Below are 17,945 nucleotides of genomic sequence, written 5' to 3'. Positions count from 1 at the left end.
TTTAGAGAAGGGTCAATTTGAAGAACAGCGTCGGTAGGTGGCCCAGATGGTAAAGAATTTGCCTGCAATGCAGGAGACCCAGGTTCGATCCGTGATCGGGGAGATTCCCTGGAGAAGAAAATGGCAACCCACTCCAGTATTCTTGTCTGGAAAATCCCATGAACAGAGGAGCTTGGTGGGCTATAGTCCATCACAAACAGCCAGACATGACTGAGCACAAACACACACACAGTGGGGATGGTCACCCTCCCCGTAGAGGGTTATTACACAGATTAAATGAGATGGTACAAGTAAAACTCTGAGCATGACATTCAGCAGGTACTCAATATATGCTCAAGCCTGCCTCTCAGACCCAAGCTACTCTTAGATCTCAAACCCACTGAAGAGGGAAAAAAACACACACATCAATTTCCTACAAATAAAGAGGTCAAAACATCAGGTGTTCATTAGGGCCTTTCTTCTGTTTATTGCCAAGTCTCCAGCCCCATCCTGCCCTGCTCACTCCTCATCAGCCCCAGGGGTAGGGGGCCAGGCCCACCCAGTTCCAATCAGGCTCCTCTTCTGGGTGTAACTAGTTGACTGTGTGCAGGCAGCTGGCAGACAAATCCTGTCCCAGTCAGTCCAGCTTCAAGTCCAGCACCAGGGCATTCTGGCAGGAGAAAAAGGGCCAGGAGTGGGTGTGGGGAACAATGAGGGGCCACCCAGACACAGAATGGGATGGACAGGGATGTGGAAATCAGCTCTGTGTTTGAGAACGAAGGATGGGGCTTCCCTGGTGGCTCAGTGATAAAAAGAAAAAAAAAATCTCCCTGTCAATACAGGAGACACAGGCTCGATCTCTGGTCCAGGAAGATCCCACATGCCACAGGGCAACTATCCCATGTGCCACAACTACTGAGCCTGTGCTCTAGAGCCCAGGAGCCATAACTACTGAAGCTTGTGCACTCTAGAGCCGGTGCTCTGCAACCAGAGAAGACACTTCAGTGAGAAGCCTGTGCACTGCAACTAGAGAGTAGCCTCTGCTCGTTGCAATTAGAGAAAAGCCCGTGCAGCAATGAAGACCCAGCATAGCCAAAAATAAATAAAGAAATGTTTAAAAAAAAAAGACTGGCCTTATGACCCTTCACCTCTCTGAACCTCGAGTTTCTCAACAGTCAAGTGAGGAGAAGCACCCCTATGTCCCAGAGTAGAGAGATCAAATGAGAAAAATGTCCATTCAATGCTCCAAGTGCAACGCTTGGTGTGCAAGGCAAAGCTAATATTTATGGAGCACTTACTGTATGCCTTTAAGTGAATTAGCTCCATAAATCATCACAACAGCTCTCCAGAGTGGATACTATATTATTCTATTTGAGATGACAGAAAAATAGAAGCACCCAGAAAGAAGAAGCAATTCGTCCAAGGTGGCAGAGGAGGACAGTAGCAGAATTCATGTTTCCTTCAGGGGATCCCTGGCTAATGGCAGCCTCCAGATTCTGAGGGGCAGGGTCTTGCTCAGGGGATTGGCAACACTGTACTGATGGCCGCTGCCATCCTTAGTCCAATGCCCTCCAAGTTGAGAATGGCAGGTTTTTGCTCATTGGCCAAAAACATTGGCTGAACTGGCCTTTCCCACCTCCTTTCCTCACCTCAGTTATGTCCAGCCCTGCCAGGTTGTAGTTCATGTCCAGAAGGTCAGGAAGTGGGAACCCAACTTGGAGTACATCTGAGAAATATAGGAAGAGTCATTTCAGCCTACCTGCTCTGCAATTAAGTGGCTGCCTGGAGCAGCATAGTGGGAAATAGTGCAATGATTGATTCATGATGTCTGCCAGCTGCACAGGCCTAGACACCATCAGCTGGATCACCACTGACTGGCATCCCAGAGCGGGGTCAAGATCTGACTTCAGGTATGGGGTCAAAGGTCAGAGTTCAAGCTGTTGAAGGGGCCCTTGTCCCAGGCAATTGACATTAACATGACATTAGCCTGAAAGATTCACTACTGACTATCCACTCCCTTTTAGGTTTCCTCATTTGGGGCCAGTGGAGGGCCTTTGAGACCATTCTTGTGACATCCCTTCCTGCTCAAAGTGCTTCTTGGCACCAGCAAAACTCAAGCCTGTTGGAGCCCTCACCATTGATGACTGGGATGTAGGCCTTTTGGAGAAAATCAGTGATGAAGCCAGTCAATTTCTTCTCCTGGCAAGAGAAAGAGAAAGAGAAGATACCCTCATCCTATCATTCCATTAATTCAACAGATTTTTTTTCAGCTCTTAGTCCAGCTGAGTCCAAGGACCACAGGAACGAATATTAGAGACATCAAATCACATCGAAACCGCATCTGACTGTTACATTGTAGACTGATGCCCTTCATTTCTGCTTAGCTCCTGTTCAGTCCATGGGGCAGCAAAGAGTCAGATAACGACTGAGCAACTGAGCACACGCTACTCCTAACTGCATCAGGTTCTGTGTTGGGCCCGGAGGCTATAGAAACTAATCAAAATAGCACCTGGGCTGGGCAAACAAGCCCGGGCTGCTGCTATGCACAGCAATGCTTTCAAAATCAATCTAGGGAGATGTCCAGATTCTATCCAGAAAAGAGAATAAAGACTCAGAGAAGCAAAGCAATTTTCCCAAGGTCACACAGTCAGGAGCCCCAAACCCCACAGTGACCTCCTCTATTCGCTCTGCCTCCTCCATTTCAGAACTCTACCCTGAAATTCCAAGGTGAATAGGTCCAGTTTTTTGCTTTTAAGCCAGACCAGGCAGAAGTACTTGGGATACTTACCTTGAAGAGGCCAATCGATGAGGACCTCCGGGACATGCTCAGTAATCTGCAGAGGAGAGGGAACCGGGAGGTAGAAGGGCAGTCAGAGCACTGGAAAAAAGGCATCTCAAACACCCCCAGCCCCTCTCTGATGGGGAAATCCCCTTATAGCCTTCACACTAGGTGCTCCTAAGTCTGTTTACATGCCGCCTGTGATGGGCACTTACCCTTTTCCTTACAGCCCATGTTGTTTCCCACAGCTCAAACCATGACTTCTCTCATTGGTCCTGACTCCTCTCTTTGGGACTCAAGCTCTGTCTATTGCCCCTGCCCAAGGCCAGACATGCAGAGGTTTGCAGCTCAGTTAGCCAGTTCCAGGCTTCTGCAGGACACAGAGCTGGGGTCCTTCACAGGGCCCCTCCTCTGCACAGCCTCTGATGGCACTAATGCACCTTGGCACCAGAACAGGCCATATGATGGTCATCTGCTGGTTCTATCTTCCCAACATCTATTCTTTATTCCAATAACAGACTCTCCATTTCCTGATCCAGTCTATCCAAGGTATTACAGTGGGGTGAGCACATCACCCAGACCTGGCCAATCAGAGCATTCGATCTCTAGAGTCATCAGTTCAGTTCAGTTCAGTCACTCAGTCATGTCTGACTCTTTGTGATCCCAGGGACTGCAGCATGCCAGGCTTCCCTGTCCTTCACCAACTCCCAGAGCTTGCTTAAACTCATGTCCATTGAGTCAGTGATACCATCCAACCATCTCATCCTGTCATCCCCTTCACTCCCTGCCTTCAATCTTTCCAGCATCAGGGTCTTTTCCAATGAGTCAGCTCTTCATATCAGGTGGCCAGAGTATTGGAGCTTCAGCTTCAGCATCAGTCCTTCCAATGAATATTCAGGACTGATTTCCTTTAGGATTGACTGGTTGGATCTCCTTGCAGTCCACGGGACTCTCAAGAGTCTTCTCCAACACCACAGTTCAAAGGCATCAATTCTTCGGTGCTCAGCTTTTTTTATAGTCCAACTCTCACATCCATACATGACTACTGGAAAAACCATAGCTTTGACCAGATGGACCTTTCATGGCAAAGTAATGTCTCTGCTTTTTAATATGCTGTGTAGGTTGGTCATAGCTTTTCTTCCCAGGAACAAGCATCTTTTAATTTCATGGCTGCAGTCACCATCTGCAGTGATTTTGGAGCCCAAGAAAATTAACTCTCACACTGTTTCCATTGTTTCCCCATCTATTTGCCATGAAGTGATGGGACCAGGTGCCATGATCTCAGTTTTTTGAATGTTGAGTTTTAAGCCAACTTTTTCACTCTCCTCTCATTCACTTTCATCGAGAGGCTCTTTAGTTCTTCACTTTCTGCCATAAGGGTGGTGTCATTTGCCAGGAGATTATTGATATTTCTCCTGAGGCTCACTTGACTTCATATTTCAGGATGTCTGGCTCTAGGTGAGTGATCACACCATTATGGTTATCTGGGTCATGAAGATCTTTTTTGTACAGTTCTCTGTATTCTTGCCACCTCTTCTTAATATCTTCTGCTTCTGTTAGGTCCATACCATTTCTGTTCCTCTATTGTGCCCATCTTTGCATGAAATTTTCCCTTGGTATCTCTAATTTTCTTGAAGAGATCTCTAGTCTTTCCCATTCTATTGTTTTCCTCTATTTCTTTTCATTGATCACTGAGGAAGGCTTTCTTATCTCTCCTTGCTATTCTTTGGAACTCTGCATTCAGGTGGGTATATCTTTCCTTTTCTCCTTTGCCTTTCACTTCTCCTCTTTTCTCAGGTATTTGTAAGGCCTTCTCAGACAACCATTTTGCCTTTTTGCGTTTCCTTTTCTTGGGGATGGTCTTGATCACTGCCTCCTGTACAATATCATGAACCTCCATCCATAGTTTTTCAGGCAATCTGTCTATCAGATCTAATCCCTATGAATCTATTTGTCACTTCCACTGTATAATCATAAGAGATTTAATTTAGGTCATACGTGAATGGTCTAGTGGTTCCCTACTTTCTTCAATTTCAGTCTGAATTTTGCAATAAGGAGTCATAGTGATTAGCTTAGAGTTGGTCATGTGATCCACACTAGACCAATGAAAACAGCCTTTGAGATTTTGTTAGAACTATTAAATAAGAGGTCTCTCTTCTTACTGGGGTCACTTTGCCACCAACTGGGGAGCGGCTGCCTGAGAATGTTCAACAGAGTGGACAGCAAAAACCAAGGGAAGAGAGGGATAAACTTTGAGAATTTTTGTGCGCCTAGATCCAGCCATGCCTGAAAGGGGAGATCTACCCCTAGAGATTTTAATTATATGATTCAAGAGTCCCTTTGGGGCTTAAGCAAGTTAAAGTCAGAATTGTCTCTTACAACCAATAGAATCTTGGCACAACACATCAGACAAGAAATTATGACAAATACAAAAATTATTGAACAATTGAATACAAAACTAGACCTAACACATAGACAGAGCTCTGTAAAATGTTGACTGTTATCAGTATAAAGAAAGTGTTCCTGGAGAAGGTAGTATTTGAGGTGGGCACTGACTAGCAGGTGGCATTTGGATGGCATGGGTAAAAGCCTGTTCATGAAAAAGGGAACTTGACCACACAATCAGACTCACTGTGCAAGAGCCTAGTGGAATAGTAGCAGCAGTAGTGGGAGAATCTGAGAAGGGCCTTGAGCGCCAGGCTAAGATTTGACGAAAGATCATGCACACAATGGGGAGCCATTGAGGGTTCTAGAGCAGGCAGAGAGACCAGAGAAGCCTGGCAGTGTGGGCTGTGCTGACTGGGTCAGAGGAAGGCCCTGGAGCAGGAAACCAAGTGGTCTTGGTGGTGCCTAGGCAGGGGTACAGGGATGCCAACCTGGGCAGCAGACTCCTACCTGTCCAGAGAGGTGGTCATCTGCAGCCGGTCCTCATGAACTGAGTACTGGATTTTCAGGTTGAAGTGCTGACACAGAGTTGGGGGAAAGCAGGAAGTAGGCAGTGGGTCCCCCATCAGGGCTGGTAAAACCAGGGACTCTACGACCTTCCCAGAACCACCACCACTGCCAAGACAGAGCAAGAGTCTTCCTCTCTGCCCAGCCCACCCTCAGGAACTGAACCCAGCAGCCTCCCCATGCCCCCAGGCCAGGATCCTCATCCCACCTGTACCCAGCCCACGACAGCACTATCAGAAATCCTGGCATGTTTGTGGGTCCCTGAACACACCACGTTATTGCTCCAGGCCAGGTCCTGTGACTCTGTCTGGAGTACCCTCCATCACCAGCCTCCCCAACATCAACCCTTTCCCTGGCCAGATCCTGCTCAACTTTCAAAGCATAGCTCAGGCATCACCTCCTCTAGGAAGTCCTCTGTGATTTCCTCAAAATAGATTTGCAATCTCTCTAGGCTCTTATAGTCCCCTGAGTGAGACTTTCACTGCCCTTATAGATGCTAATGAATGTCAGAGGGTGGGAAGTTGAACAGGAAAGAGAGGGAGGGAAGGAAGGAAGAGAAAGAAATGATCTTTCTAGTCATTCAGAGGTTCAATTGCAGAGCCCAAAGTCAGACAGTAGATGACAGTGCCCAGGAGGTTATAACCACATAATCAAGATTAACTAAGAACCCTTCAATCCATTACTTGACTATGAGCTAAAAGCCCACCCTCCAGCTTCAAATATCCATGAGTTGGGCCTAACTGGGGAAAAGTCCACTCACGGTTTCCAGGACAAAGAGGGATACAGGCGGCTTGCCCTGCCGCCGAGCAGCGAACATCTCCAGGGTGCTGTGGAGGTGCAGCAGGCTCTTGCCTGTCTTCATGGTGACCTTGGGGGACTTGTTTATCCTGATTTTGGTCACAAGGGGTTTCGACTTGGGATAGGCTTCAGCCACCTACAGAAACCAGGAAACTCCCCAGGGCCAATCCTCAGACTGGTGGTTTCCATTGAAACCAGGAGACTGACATGAAATAGGTGATTTCTACCTTGAAAGGACTATATGCAAAGGCTGGGATATATCTATCAGGAAATAAAGGAAACAAAACAGAAAATCTGGCTATTTCTATATTGGACATGGAAAGTACAATGCACAAAACCTGAGCATTTCTGTGGGGAGCCGAAGACTACTTTACGGAGAAGTTGGGATGATGCCACACCGGACAAGGGAGACACAGTATTGAAAATCCCTTTGCCCGGAGAACAGGGAAAGTGATTATGGTGATTATGGATAGCTGGGGCACTTACTTTAGGGATGAAGCCAGCCAGTGTTACAGTGGTTTGGGGGGGCAGCTCACCAATCTACAAAATAATAGTCAAGGTTGGGATTACTGAAGGCTTCCCTGAGTCATCCTAACAAACCTCTCCTCTGACTTAAAAAGGCATGCCCTCTGAGGTGCCTTCATCAAAATAGTTCTCACTCTTTGATTAAGTAGATAATGAGCTCCTGGATAGCCCAGACTGTGGCTCACACATTCCAGTGCCCATAGCTCTGAGTGCAAGATCATGCACTGAGAAAATTTTGTTTGATGAAAAAGTAGACAGAGAGATGGGAGAATGGGTGGATGTGATGGATCAGAGGAAGTGGGTGAAGGGATTCATGGATGGATAGATGGATGGGGAAAAAAATATAAACAGATAAGTGGGTGAATGGATGGTTGGATTGATGGATGGGTGTTTGTGTAAGAGAATAAATAATAGATAGATGGGCAAGTGGCTGGCTGTGTGGAGGCATGAAAGGATAATGGAGAGGGGAGGATAGGTGGGTGGGAAAATGGCAGAATTGTCTGGTAAATGGATGGGAGAAGGGATGATGAATGGATTGATGGGTGGAGGGATGAATAGGAAGGTCCACAAATGGATGGTGGATGCATGGATGGGAGGATGAATAAAGGGATCTGTGGGGATGAATGAATGAATGGATGGATTGATGGTTGGCTGGCTGGATCAGTAAATGAGTAGGAGGATGGATAATGGAGAACTGGATGAGTAGATGGGTGGGTATCTGGGTGTTTAGGTGGTAAATGGCAGATGCATAGATTCATTCATTCAATAGTATCAGCCCCTGTTCTAGGTATGGATGGTATGGAGGGTTGGGTGGATTCTAGCTAAAAGGATAGAGTCTAGGACATGACTACATAGTAGCAAGACAGACTGGAAATAAAGAAGGTGTAGGTTGGTCGATAAATGCCTGGTGTATGGACAATTGAATGGATAGATGAATACATAGTGGTTACATGGACAGAGAGATGGTGGATGGTAGAGTGAAATGATGATAGAAACCCAAATCCGTCCTGGCCCCTACCAGTCCTAGCATTACACACAACCCCAGGATAATTCTCAGTCTGGGCAGGGACTGAGAATTACAGGGTGCAGATGCAGATATGGGGGGGGGGTGTGGCCACTGGGCAGCTCACCATCGTATCCTTGACTTTCACATCAAAGGACTTCTGCAGAAGAGCAAGCTCTGCCGTGAGGAAGGCGGCCGAGAGCAGCAGCTGCGAGGAGCCCTCAGCATAGTCCTCAGGGAAAGCAGCCCCTCCGGCATCCGCAAGCTGGATGGTGTTGCCCTTTTGCTTCTGCACCACAGGCTGCGGGACAGCCAGGGGAGAGACACTCAGCCTTGGCCATGGGCAAGTCTCAGTCCTCCAAACGAATGGTGCTCAAACCAGCCTAGTGTTAGTCACTTAGTCATTTGACTCTTTGTGACCCCATGGACTGTAGCCCACCAAGCTCCTCTATCCATGGGATTTTCCAGGCAAGAATACTGGAGTGGGTTTTCTTCTCCAGGGGATCTTCCTGACCCAGGAATTGAACCCAGGTCTCCTGCACTGCAGGCAGACTCTTTACCATCTGAGCCACCAGGGAAGTCTGTGGTGGCCAAGCCAGCAAGTCATAAGATGGTTGAGTCAGAGCAGTGTGCAGTGGCTCAACTCTCCCAGTGTACAGATGGGTAGACTGAGGCCCACTAGGATAATGGAGTCAATCACTAAACCACTGGCAGCTCCTCAAAGGATTGTGTAAGTAACCTCAGTTAATCTGACTCTAACTGATTAGAGCCCTCGTTTACTATTTTAACCTCCAGAGAAAGAGGTAAACGGAAGACAACGTGCAGCCTGTAAGAGCCCCACTGGAGGAAGACTTCATCTGCTTGGGATTCTTCTTCTCATTCCTGGAAGATGCAGTCACCTGGTCACCAGGGTTCTGGAGTCCTGGGTGAGGCCCTAGCCAACTCCTGCCTCCCTGCTAGGCTGAGTGCTCTCTTCTATAAGACAGTGGGCAAGCCACTCACTGGGAGAAGCAGGCAGCCTCAGGGGTGTGGGTGTGGAGTTGGCCATCCCAGAAATTAGCTCAGGATTTGGGGTTTGTATTGAGAGCAGAAAGAGGAAGAGGCCCCCCCCCCCACCCTCCACAATCCCAGCCCAGCCACCGGCCCTGGAGGAAGCAGACCCCACCACTCAAGCCAGTAAGACCTCTGCTGGGTGACGCCCTTTGGTGCTTACACTGAAGTCTACTTGAATGTAGCTGGCTGTGGTGGTCGGTACGGACGTCAGGACATATTGGACGGTGCCCACCTGGCCCACAGGCATGGGAGCTGTGCAAAGACGAAGGTTCACTCAGAGAGACACCAGCCCGGGGACAGCCTGGAAAAGCCAGCACCAGCCAGCTGCCACCTGAACCTGGCCTGGATGCCAGGACCCCGGCCCTCTCTGTGACACAAGGCAACTGCTTAGCATCTTTGGGCCTCGGTATTTTCATCTGCAGAATGGACACAATGGTGCCCGTCTAGAAAATCATGCCACCTTACATAGCCCTGCAAGTACAGAGCCCGAGTGTTCACCAGGTGTTTTCCAGCTCAGTTCTCACAACAGATTGGTGGGGTCAGGATTATTGGTTCTATTTTACAGATGCACAGACTGAGGCTTGGAGGAGTGAAATAATGTCCCGGGCCACTCTGCAGGGCACATGAACCAGTTTTCCTCAGTCTCAGCCATTGGGGTTTCCCCTCCTGGTCTTGGGGAGCCCTGTGGACCCCACAGTGATATAGGTGGCTGTTTCCCCTTGGCAAAGGAAAGGGTGGGGTTACTACTGGGGTTACTCTTCATGGTACAAGGTTTGTGGATGAGCTGTTGTGAACAAACGGTGCTGTCCTTGGAGTCTGGGAGGATGATAGATAGAACACTGGGTGGAGGGCTGAGAGGTAAGGACCCCGGATCCCCTCAGGGCCTAAGGATCCCCATCCGGGCATTGCGGGGAGGAGTGGACTCCATGACCTCAGACCTCCTCTAGTCCCAAGGCCAGGCCAGGAGCAGGCACTTGAATAGGGAGTGGGACATCAAAAAATTCTAGCCATCCTGCTGTCCCCATGCAGGAGCAAGGCATAGCTAGGGCTACACACCATTCAGGCTGGCCCACTTCTTGTTCACATACACCAGGACTGCATCAATGGCAGGACACATCTGGAAGAAGAGAAAGTGCTGGGCTGAAGGGGGCCCTGAGTGGAGGGCCCCATTCTCACAGCTGAATGTTACTCCATGGGGAGTCTCAAGGGCCCTGGTGGGATAGGGACTGGAGGGGGAAACCAAGGCCACAAGTCATACAGAAAGTCAATGGCAGAGTCCCAGGGACTGGTATGCTCAGCAGGGATGGCAAGCTGTTCGGTGCCAGCTGCCATTTCCTCCTCCCCTGCTCACGGCAGACATCACTAGCTGATCACAGTACTTCCTCCCACTGAGCCAGCCACAGCCTCAAGAGCTTCCTCAGCCACCAGCAGTCGATCAAGATCAGCAGCCAAGATGAAACGCACTTGCCAGCCCTGGTCTAAGCAGTGCCAGGGATGAGGGGCGGAGGCTTACTCTGGGCACTCACCAGATCAGGAAGAACTTTGTGTAGGGTGCTGTCCAGGAACTTGTTGACCACCTTGGGCAGCATGCTGGACACAGAGGATGGGGACAGAGGCATAGATGGCAGGAAGTTAGGCATGGGACATGCAGGAACATGGCTGAGGAGTTCAGCGGCTCAGGAAGTGGGATGCTGGGTCGGGCTGGCAAGGTGGATCAAGCCTTCCTCCCCAACCACAGAGAACCTCACTTGCTAGGCAGGTTTGTCTTCACGCTGACCAGGATGACCTCACAGCCCTCACTCTTGAACATGGGGAGGCCTGTCTCCTCGTCCTGCAGAAGCCGGTTGGTGGCTGTGATGTTCAGGACCACGATGATCTCCATGTTCCCACCCATGAAGCTGGAGAAGGGGGCAGGCAGGCATCAGGGCATCACTGCCACTGTGACCACAATCTCAGCATCTCTGAGAGGACGAAAGGGTGGGAGACCATGCCATGGGACAGAAAGAGGGATGGGACCTGCCCAAGTTCACACAACCAGCCTTTCCTCTCCTCTCTTGCTTTGGTGAACTCCTACACATCCTTCAAAACCCTGTTCTGCTCAGCTGTCATCATCTCCCCAAAGCCTTTTCTAATCCCCAGCCCCTACACCCTGTCAATATTTCTTCTGTCCCAGGCCAATCTATCAATCTGTGATCAACTGTGCTCAGGTCTGGTTCCCATCAAAGGTAGGAACCAACTTTGCACTATCTCAGACCACAGCATGGTACACAGTAGGTACTCAATCAATAGGCATATAAGAGTGAGACAAAGAGGCCATTGTCCTTTCCTTCTCACCTCCCTGCCCTACTCACCTCTTGCCAGTGATGGTCATGCCCGTGGACACACACTGGAAGACGCCCACTCCAGGCATGAAGTTCATTGTGATGACGGGCAGCAGCACATCCTTCACTTTCAGACTGGGAGGGGCAGACATTTGAGCAGTGAGAACTAGACAGGTGAGACCCCTTAACACACTCCTCCACCAGTTTGCTGGGAGGCCTTGGGTAAATCCCCCGTCCCATGTCATAGGGATAATCCTATCTCTGGGGCTGTCATGAAATGCAAACAAAAGGCTGAACATGAACCAATCTGTACACAGAAAGCTCTCCTCGTGGGTGAGATGACATGTGGCTTAATTTGTGACCCTGGGCTGCTCCCTTCCCTGATGTAGGCCTCGGTTTCCCCACTAACAAAAAGAGGAGGTTTGCTTAGATCCAAGTTTCTCATCAGTGATGCTATGGACATTTGGGGCAAGACCATCCTGTGTTGTGGGCTGTCCTGTGCATTGTAGGATGCTTCATAGAAACCTTGGCTTCTGCTCACTACAGGGACTAGATGCACTCCCCCTCCCTGACTCTACAAGTTGGGACAATCAAAAATGTCTCCAGACATTGCCAGATGTCCCCTGGAGGCAAAACCACTCCTGGCTGAGAACCACCAATCAAGATCTGGGATAACAAAGTTGTGGCACATTTACTTCACCTGCCCACCCAGAGCTCTTGGCAGACGTTGCTAATCGATCACACTGCTATTTCCTGCTAAGTCCAGAAAGTGTCTCAGAACCCTCCCCAGTACATCATTCCAGACAGCCCCTACTAATCAATCCCGTGTGACACAAGCAACGAAACTAGTTTGCCCCTGTCCTTAGATGATTGTTTCCATTCAGCCACTGGAGGATTTTTCATTCAATTTCACGTACATTCAGCAAGCTCCTGCTGCATACAGGGGGTTGGAGCCTGACTTTCCAACTTCACTTCCTCTTCCCAATGGCCCTGCTCACAGCAGGACTAGAATTGTCCCCACTGGGTGACTGAAGGGACTGAGGTCCAGGCAAGAGCAGCGACCTGCCCCAGGTCACACAGCAAGCCAGCAGCAAAGCCAGAGAGAGGCCCCGTGTCCTGCACCAGCTCTCTCACTCAGGTCCTGGGCTTAGCATTACCACCAGCCTCTGCCCTAACCACCACCCCCTTCCCCCAGCCCGTGAAGCCCCTCCCCTGCTCACTCAGTGATGCCCTTGATAGGCTTCATCCCTGGGCGTTTTTGGCCCGCCTCAGCTGCCATCTTCTCCAGGATATGACTCTCATTCATGGCATTCTGGACCTCTGGAAAGGAGTAGACAGACCCTCGCCTGGGCTCCTCATTGCTTCCCTCCCTGGCCAGTCTCTCAGGCATCCCAGAAACAAGTCGTGTGCAGACCCTGCCCTCTTCCAGCCTCACGAGGTAGACAGAGTCACCAACAATAACAGCAAAGAGTGACGAGAGGAAGGAGAGGGTGGGACGAATTCAGAGTGCAGCATTGACATACACACACTACCATGGTAAAACAGATAGCTCGTGGGAACTCTCCCCTGGAGAATGCCATGGACAGAGGAGCCTGGCAGGCTACAGTCCATGGGACCGCAAACAGCTGGACATGTCTGTGCGACTAGCTTTCACGTTTTTCAGTGGGAAGCTGCCGTATAACACAAGGAGCTCAGCTCCATGCTGTGATGACTTAGAGGGGTGGGATGGGGGGAAAGCATGGGAAAGAGGTCCAAGGGTAGGGGGGCATGTATGTGTGCTCATAGCTAATTCACGCTGTTGTACAGTAGAAACTAGCATAACATTGTATACTCCAATTAAAAATAAAATAAACAATACAGTGAATTCTACTGGAAAATATTTTGGCAGAATCTATGCAAGCTGAAGATATACATATTCTATAACCGTGAAATTCCACTACTAATTACATACCCAACAGAAACGTGCTCGTGTTCAACAAAATGTGTATTTTGGAATTAGACGTTGCAAAATAGCTGTATTTTTGAGTACTACATAAAAATTCATCATTAAGGAAATCCGTATAGATAACACTTCAAGGGAGATAACCCTGTTGGTGTTGACTGGATATTCATATAAACTTTTTAAAGAGATGAGTGATAGAGCTAACCCTTATCTGTAAGTTTTGAATGTATATTGTTTCTTCCCATGTACAAAACCATTTTTTTCCTACGGAGCTTTTTTTTTTTTTTGCATTGGGGGGTGTAAAGGAAAGCAGAATGTTTTATCATGATTTTTGCTTCAGCAATTTTGGGACAAATTAAAAGTCCTAGAACTCTGGTTAAAAAAAAAAAAATTCATCATTAAAAGAAGAAAAAGGGATGAGAGCCAGTACTGCCCTGGCAGTCCAGTGGTTAAGACTCCACCTTCCATTGCAGGGGGTGCAGATTCAATCCGTGGTCAGGGAACTACAGTCCCACATGCCGTGGGGTGCAGTCAAAAAAAATTTTTTTAAAGCAAGAAAGAAATATATTGTAAATAAAAGTGATAAGAGCCATGAAAAGTGCAGGCAGCTGGAGGAAACACATGACAGGTTTGGGCCTGGAAAGGAAGAGCTGGGAAGGCTTCCATGAGGAGGTGACCTGCCAATTGGTCCTTAAGGGAAGAATAGGATTTTCATCAGGAAGCAAAGGGTAAAGGAGGCGGCTCAGGGCAGAGGACGCACCAAGGGCAGAGGTGGGGAAGAGGGGAAGGAGGTGGCATGGTGAGGGAGGAGAGAGGAACACAGGGTGGTTGGAGTGGGGAGGGACAGGACTGGAACTCTGGAGCAGTTTCCAGGGCTCATCACGGAGGCCTTGAACCTTAAGTTAGAGGGCCGACTTTATGTTGTGGCCCAGACACTCTCAAACCGGGGTGGTTAGGGAATTCAACTGGGAGCTTGTTAAAGTGGAGATACTGCGCCTGAACCAAGACATTCTGATTCCCCAGGCCTGGGGGCCCCCGCCCCAATTGATACTGCCCCAGAAACATCCTATAATAGTCACAGGCTAGTTCCCAGAGAGGGGACAAATTCTGAGCTGATGAAATCGCTAGCTCTTTGCACCTGGACATGATTTCCCTGAGGGTCACAGAGCTGGGGGTAGAAAATACCTCTTAGTAAAGTACCCTCAGAGCCTTTTAATCTCAGTTTCACCTGAAGTGTGTTTTCTCAGTTGTGTCTGACTCTCTGCGAACCCATGGACTGTAGGCAGATTCTTTACCATCTGAGCCATCAGGAGTTTGTACCACAATTTCATTTGATCCTGCCCCAAAAGGACAGTTTACCCTGCTTTACATTTCTTTATATATATATATATATATATATATATATATTTAGCTGCACTGACTCTCAGTTGCAGCGTGCAGGATATTTAGTTGCAGCAGGCAAACTCTTAGTTGCATCATGTGGGATCTAGGTCCCTGACCAGGGATAGAACCCAGGCTGCCTGCTTTGGGAGCGCGGAGTCTTAGCCACTGGACCACCAGGGAAGTCCCACTATTTTACATTTCTTTACATTTTACATTTACTGATGAGCACACTGGGAATAAAGAGAGGGTAAGTGATTTGCTTGAGGTCACACAGTAAATTATTGGCAGAGCTGGGATTTGGCTCACGTCTGTCACCCCAATGACCCACTTGTGGACACCAACCCCTGTTATCAGGGCCAAGGAGAGGCTCCAAGGAAGTAGAATTTCCAGCTCTGCCTTCAACTTGTTGGGGGACCTTGGGAAGGTCACCCTATTTTCTCTGGGTCTCAGTCCCCTCTCCTCTCTGTAAAATGGAAGAATAACTAACATATCACTTATAAGTTTACTTTGAGGATCACAGAGCACTCAAGTCTATGTAAACACAGGCAGTCACTACCTAACCCCAGTCACACACCTCCCCCTCACCCCATGCCTGCACCCAGCACCAGCTCACCGCGACTCAGGACGTCCATGCCCAGCCGCACCAGCGCCCCAGGGTCTGCTCGCGCAGGAGTCAGCAGGCTGCAGAGCGCCAGACACAGGATCCACAGCATGGCTCCACCTGTGCCATAGGGCCTGAATTGGGTGCAGCCCAGCAGGCCCTGGGAGCCCCCTGGGTGATCTCGGAAGTCTAGGAGCCTTTGGACTCCAGCCAGTTCAGAGAAACTCATGCATGCCTCCTCCCAAAGGGCCCAAGGGTGTCCAGATGAAACACCAGGCCTTCTGGAGTCACCCGAGCAGGTCACTTCCCTCTCTAAGCCTCAGCCTCCTCATCTGGGGGCCTGATGCATTCTGATCAGCCTGCCTGATGGGGTTGATGGGAGATTTAGCTGCAATTTTTCATGGGTTCAGGTGCGGCTCAGAGAGCAGTGCTGGGGCCACAGAGGGAATTCCCTCCTAGTCCTGATCCAGGAACTCTCCGTGCGGTGCAGCGTGGGAATGGGGGGAGCCCTCCACTCCCCCAGCCCTCCCACAACAGCCCGGGGCATCCCCCACCTCCCCCAGCTCAGCCTCCCTTCCAGAAATCTCAGTTCACAGCCCCTCAAGGCCCCTGGAGACAATGCCTCACCAATAGGGAAACCGAGGCACAGTTTGAACCAGCGCCAAGGTCTCACAGTAAGTAGAGAATCAAATGATGACCTCTGACCTCAGATCCTTCAAAACTCCCAGGAAAGCCCCTTCCCAACCCCGGACTCCCAGACACCCTTTCTTCCTGTGGACAACTTACCAAGACCTGAAATTCTTCCAATCAGAGGTCGAGTGTTTATTTCAGGTTTGAGCTGTGGCTGAAAAGAATCAAGGTGGGGCAGCCACTGAGGCTGGTCTGCGTCACCAAAGAGGAAGAGTTCCCGATGGACTCCAGCCTGCTGACGGCAGGCTCAGCCACTGACCCATAAACAGAAATGGGCACCTACTGGGGGCCCTCTTTCTTGTCAAGCCCATGCCTACCTGTGTGTATTCGTTCATTCAACTCACATTTACTGAGTCCTCACTATGTGTCAAGCAGGCCGGGATACAAGGTACACACAACAGAGACAGTCCTGCTCCTCCTGAATCTTAGAGAGAAGCAACCGAATGGGATACAATGTGTATGGAGGATTAGGAAGTGGGGGGTGAGCATCAAGGAAGGACTCTCTAAGGAGGAGATGTTTGGGCTGAGACCTAAAGGATGAAAAGCAGCCAGTATATAAAAAGCCAAGGAGACCATTGAGCCTACAGTCAATATTTGCTAAGTGAAACCGTGTTCTGTTTGCCTCTCGTCCGATTCAATTTTTAGATATCTATCTGGGCTTGAAAATAATCAATTGTGATGTTTCTTCCACCCCTGTCAACACGCCTAGTGCCAGATGTCTGAAGTTCATCCTGTGGAGGACTATGGAGTTCAGCACCAAGCAGCAGAGCTTGAGAGGGCTGGGTAAATGTCTTCTCCAGACCGCCCTACCCCTAAGGTGGGGAGACCGAACCCCAAGACTGACCGCCACCCTAGTCCCCCCATTCCCAGACCAGAACTGATGTCAGGTGTCAAGGTCGCTCAGAGCAGGGATTTTTGCCCTCTTAGAATAGTAAGTGGCTTGAGGAACACCCCCTCCAGTATTCTTGCCTGGAGAATTCCACGACAGAGGAGCCTGGTGGGCTACAGTCCATGGGGTCACACAGGGTTGGACCCAACTGAGCGACTCTCACTCACTGAGGAACACAGTCATATGGGTGTTTCTGGGACAAAGGGTCAATGCCAGGGTTTTGTTTATGGCTGTGTTTGTGCTTTTGCCTAAACCGTCCCTCCCTCTAACAACACCCTGCCTCCTCCTTGCTTATTACTCAAGTCCTAATTTCAGCCCCTGCCTCCTCCACCAGGAAGCCTCCCCTCAACCTCCAACCACCTCCAGTCTTGAAGACCGTAGTTTGAACCTGAGTGTGTATCTGATCCATCCCCCCAAGACGAGTGTTTCCTGCTGCCCCAGCACCATCTTCTACTCCCACTATTTCCTCCATCTGGAGTTCTTCTTCGCTTTCTACTTGCCAGATGCTCCCAGCTGCCCCCTACCATCACAGTCCCCCCACCCCCTGTTGCCTCAGCTCAGCTCTGAGCTCCTGCAAAGCAGAGCCTACCTTGTCTCTCACTGGCCTCAGATGGAGCCCAGGGAGGCACCTCAGATCTGCTGTATCCTTGATCTTGCCCAAGTCTTACAGCATCTGAGGATTGTGAATGTCTGGTGGCTTCCTGTCAGGTGCAGAGCACTGGGTGGGGGTCAGGACATAGATCCAAGCCCTGGTCCTGTTACCCAGTTACTGTGTGACCTCTGGCAAGTCTCCTGCCCTCTCTGAGCCTCAGTGTTTTCATCTGTAAAATGACCAGGCTGCAAAAGACACTGGGGAGAGGCCCACAGGCAGAGCCTGTCCTTACCTTGACAAGCCTGGCGATGTCCTGCTGATGACTGGCCCCTGCCTCCCCACCCTGGGATGAGGAAGCCCTTATATTTGGGAGCCTGATTAGCTGCTTGGATAATTAAGGGTTTAATAAGGCCCAGATAATTATCTAGAGGCCCAGAG

General features: G+C 49.6%; 1 protein-coding gene across 1 annotated transcript; it reads right to left on the bottom strand.

The window, feature by feature from the left end:
• Positions 1-616: 616 nt before the first annotated feature.
• Positions 617-15,448, bottom strand: BPIFB6 (BPI fold containing family B member 6). The gene is made up of 15 exons (XM_061125842.1): positions 15,349-15,448; positions 12,631-12,730; positions 11,441-11,545; positions 10,838-10,987; positions 10,616-10,679; positions 10,146-10,206; positions 9,250-9,341; positions 8,164-8,337; positions 6,995-7,048; positions 6,471-6,644; positions 5,654-5,721; positions 2,768-2,813; positions 2,115-2,178; positions 1,629-1,705; positions 617-649 (listed from the first exon to the last, which is right to left on the bottom strand). The coding sequence occupies exons 1-15, from the start codon at positions 15,446-15,448 to the stop codon at positions 617-619; spliced, it is 1,362 nt and encodes a 453-aa protein (XP_060981825.1).
• Between the last annotated feature and the right edge of the window lie 2,497 nt (positions 15,449-17,945).

This window comes from Dama dama, chromosome 23, assembly GCF_033118175.1.
Source record: "Dama dama isolate Ldn47 chromosome 23, ASM3311817v1, whole genome shotgun sequence".
Lineage (NCBI taxonomy): Eukaryota > Metazoa > Chordata > Mammalia > Artiodactyla > Cervidae > Dama > Dama dama.
Note: the sequence above shows the minus strand (reverse complement) of the source record. Positions and strands in the feature narration are given on the sequence as shown.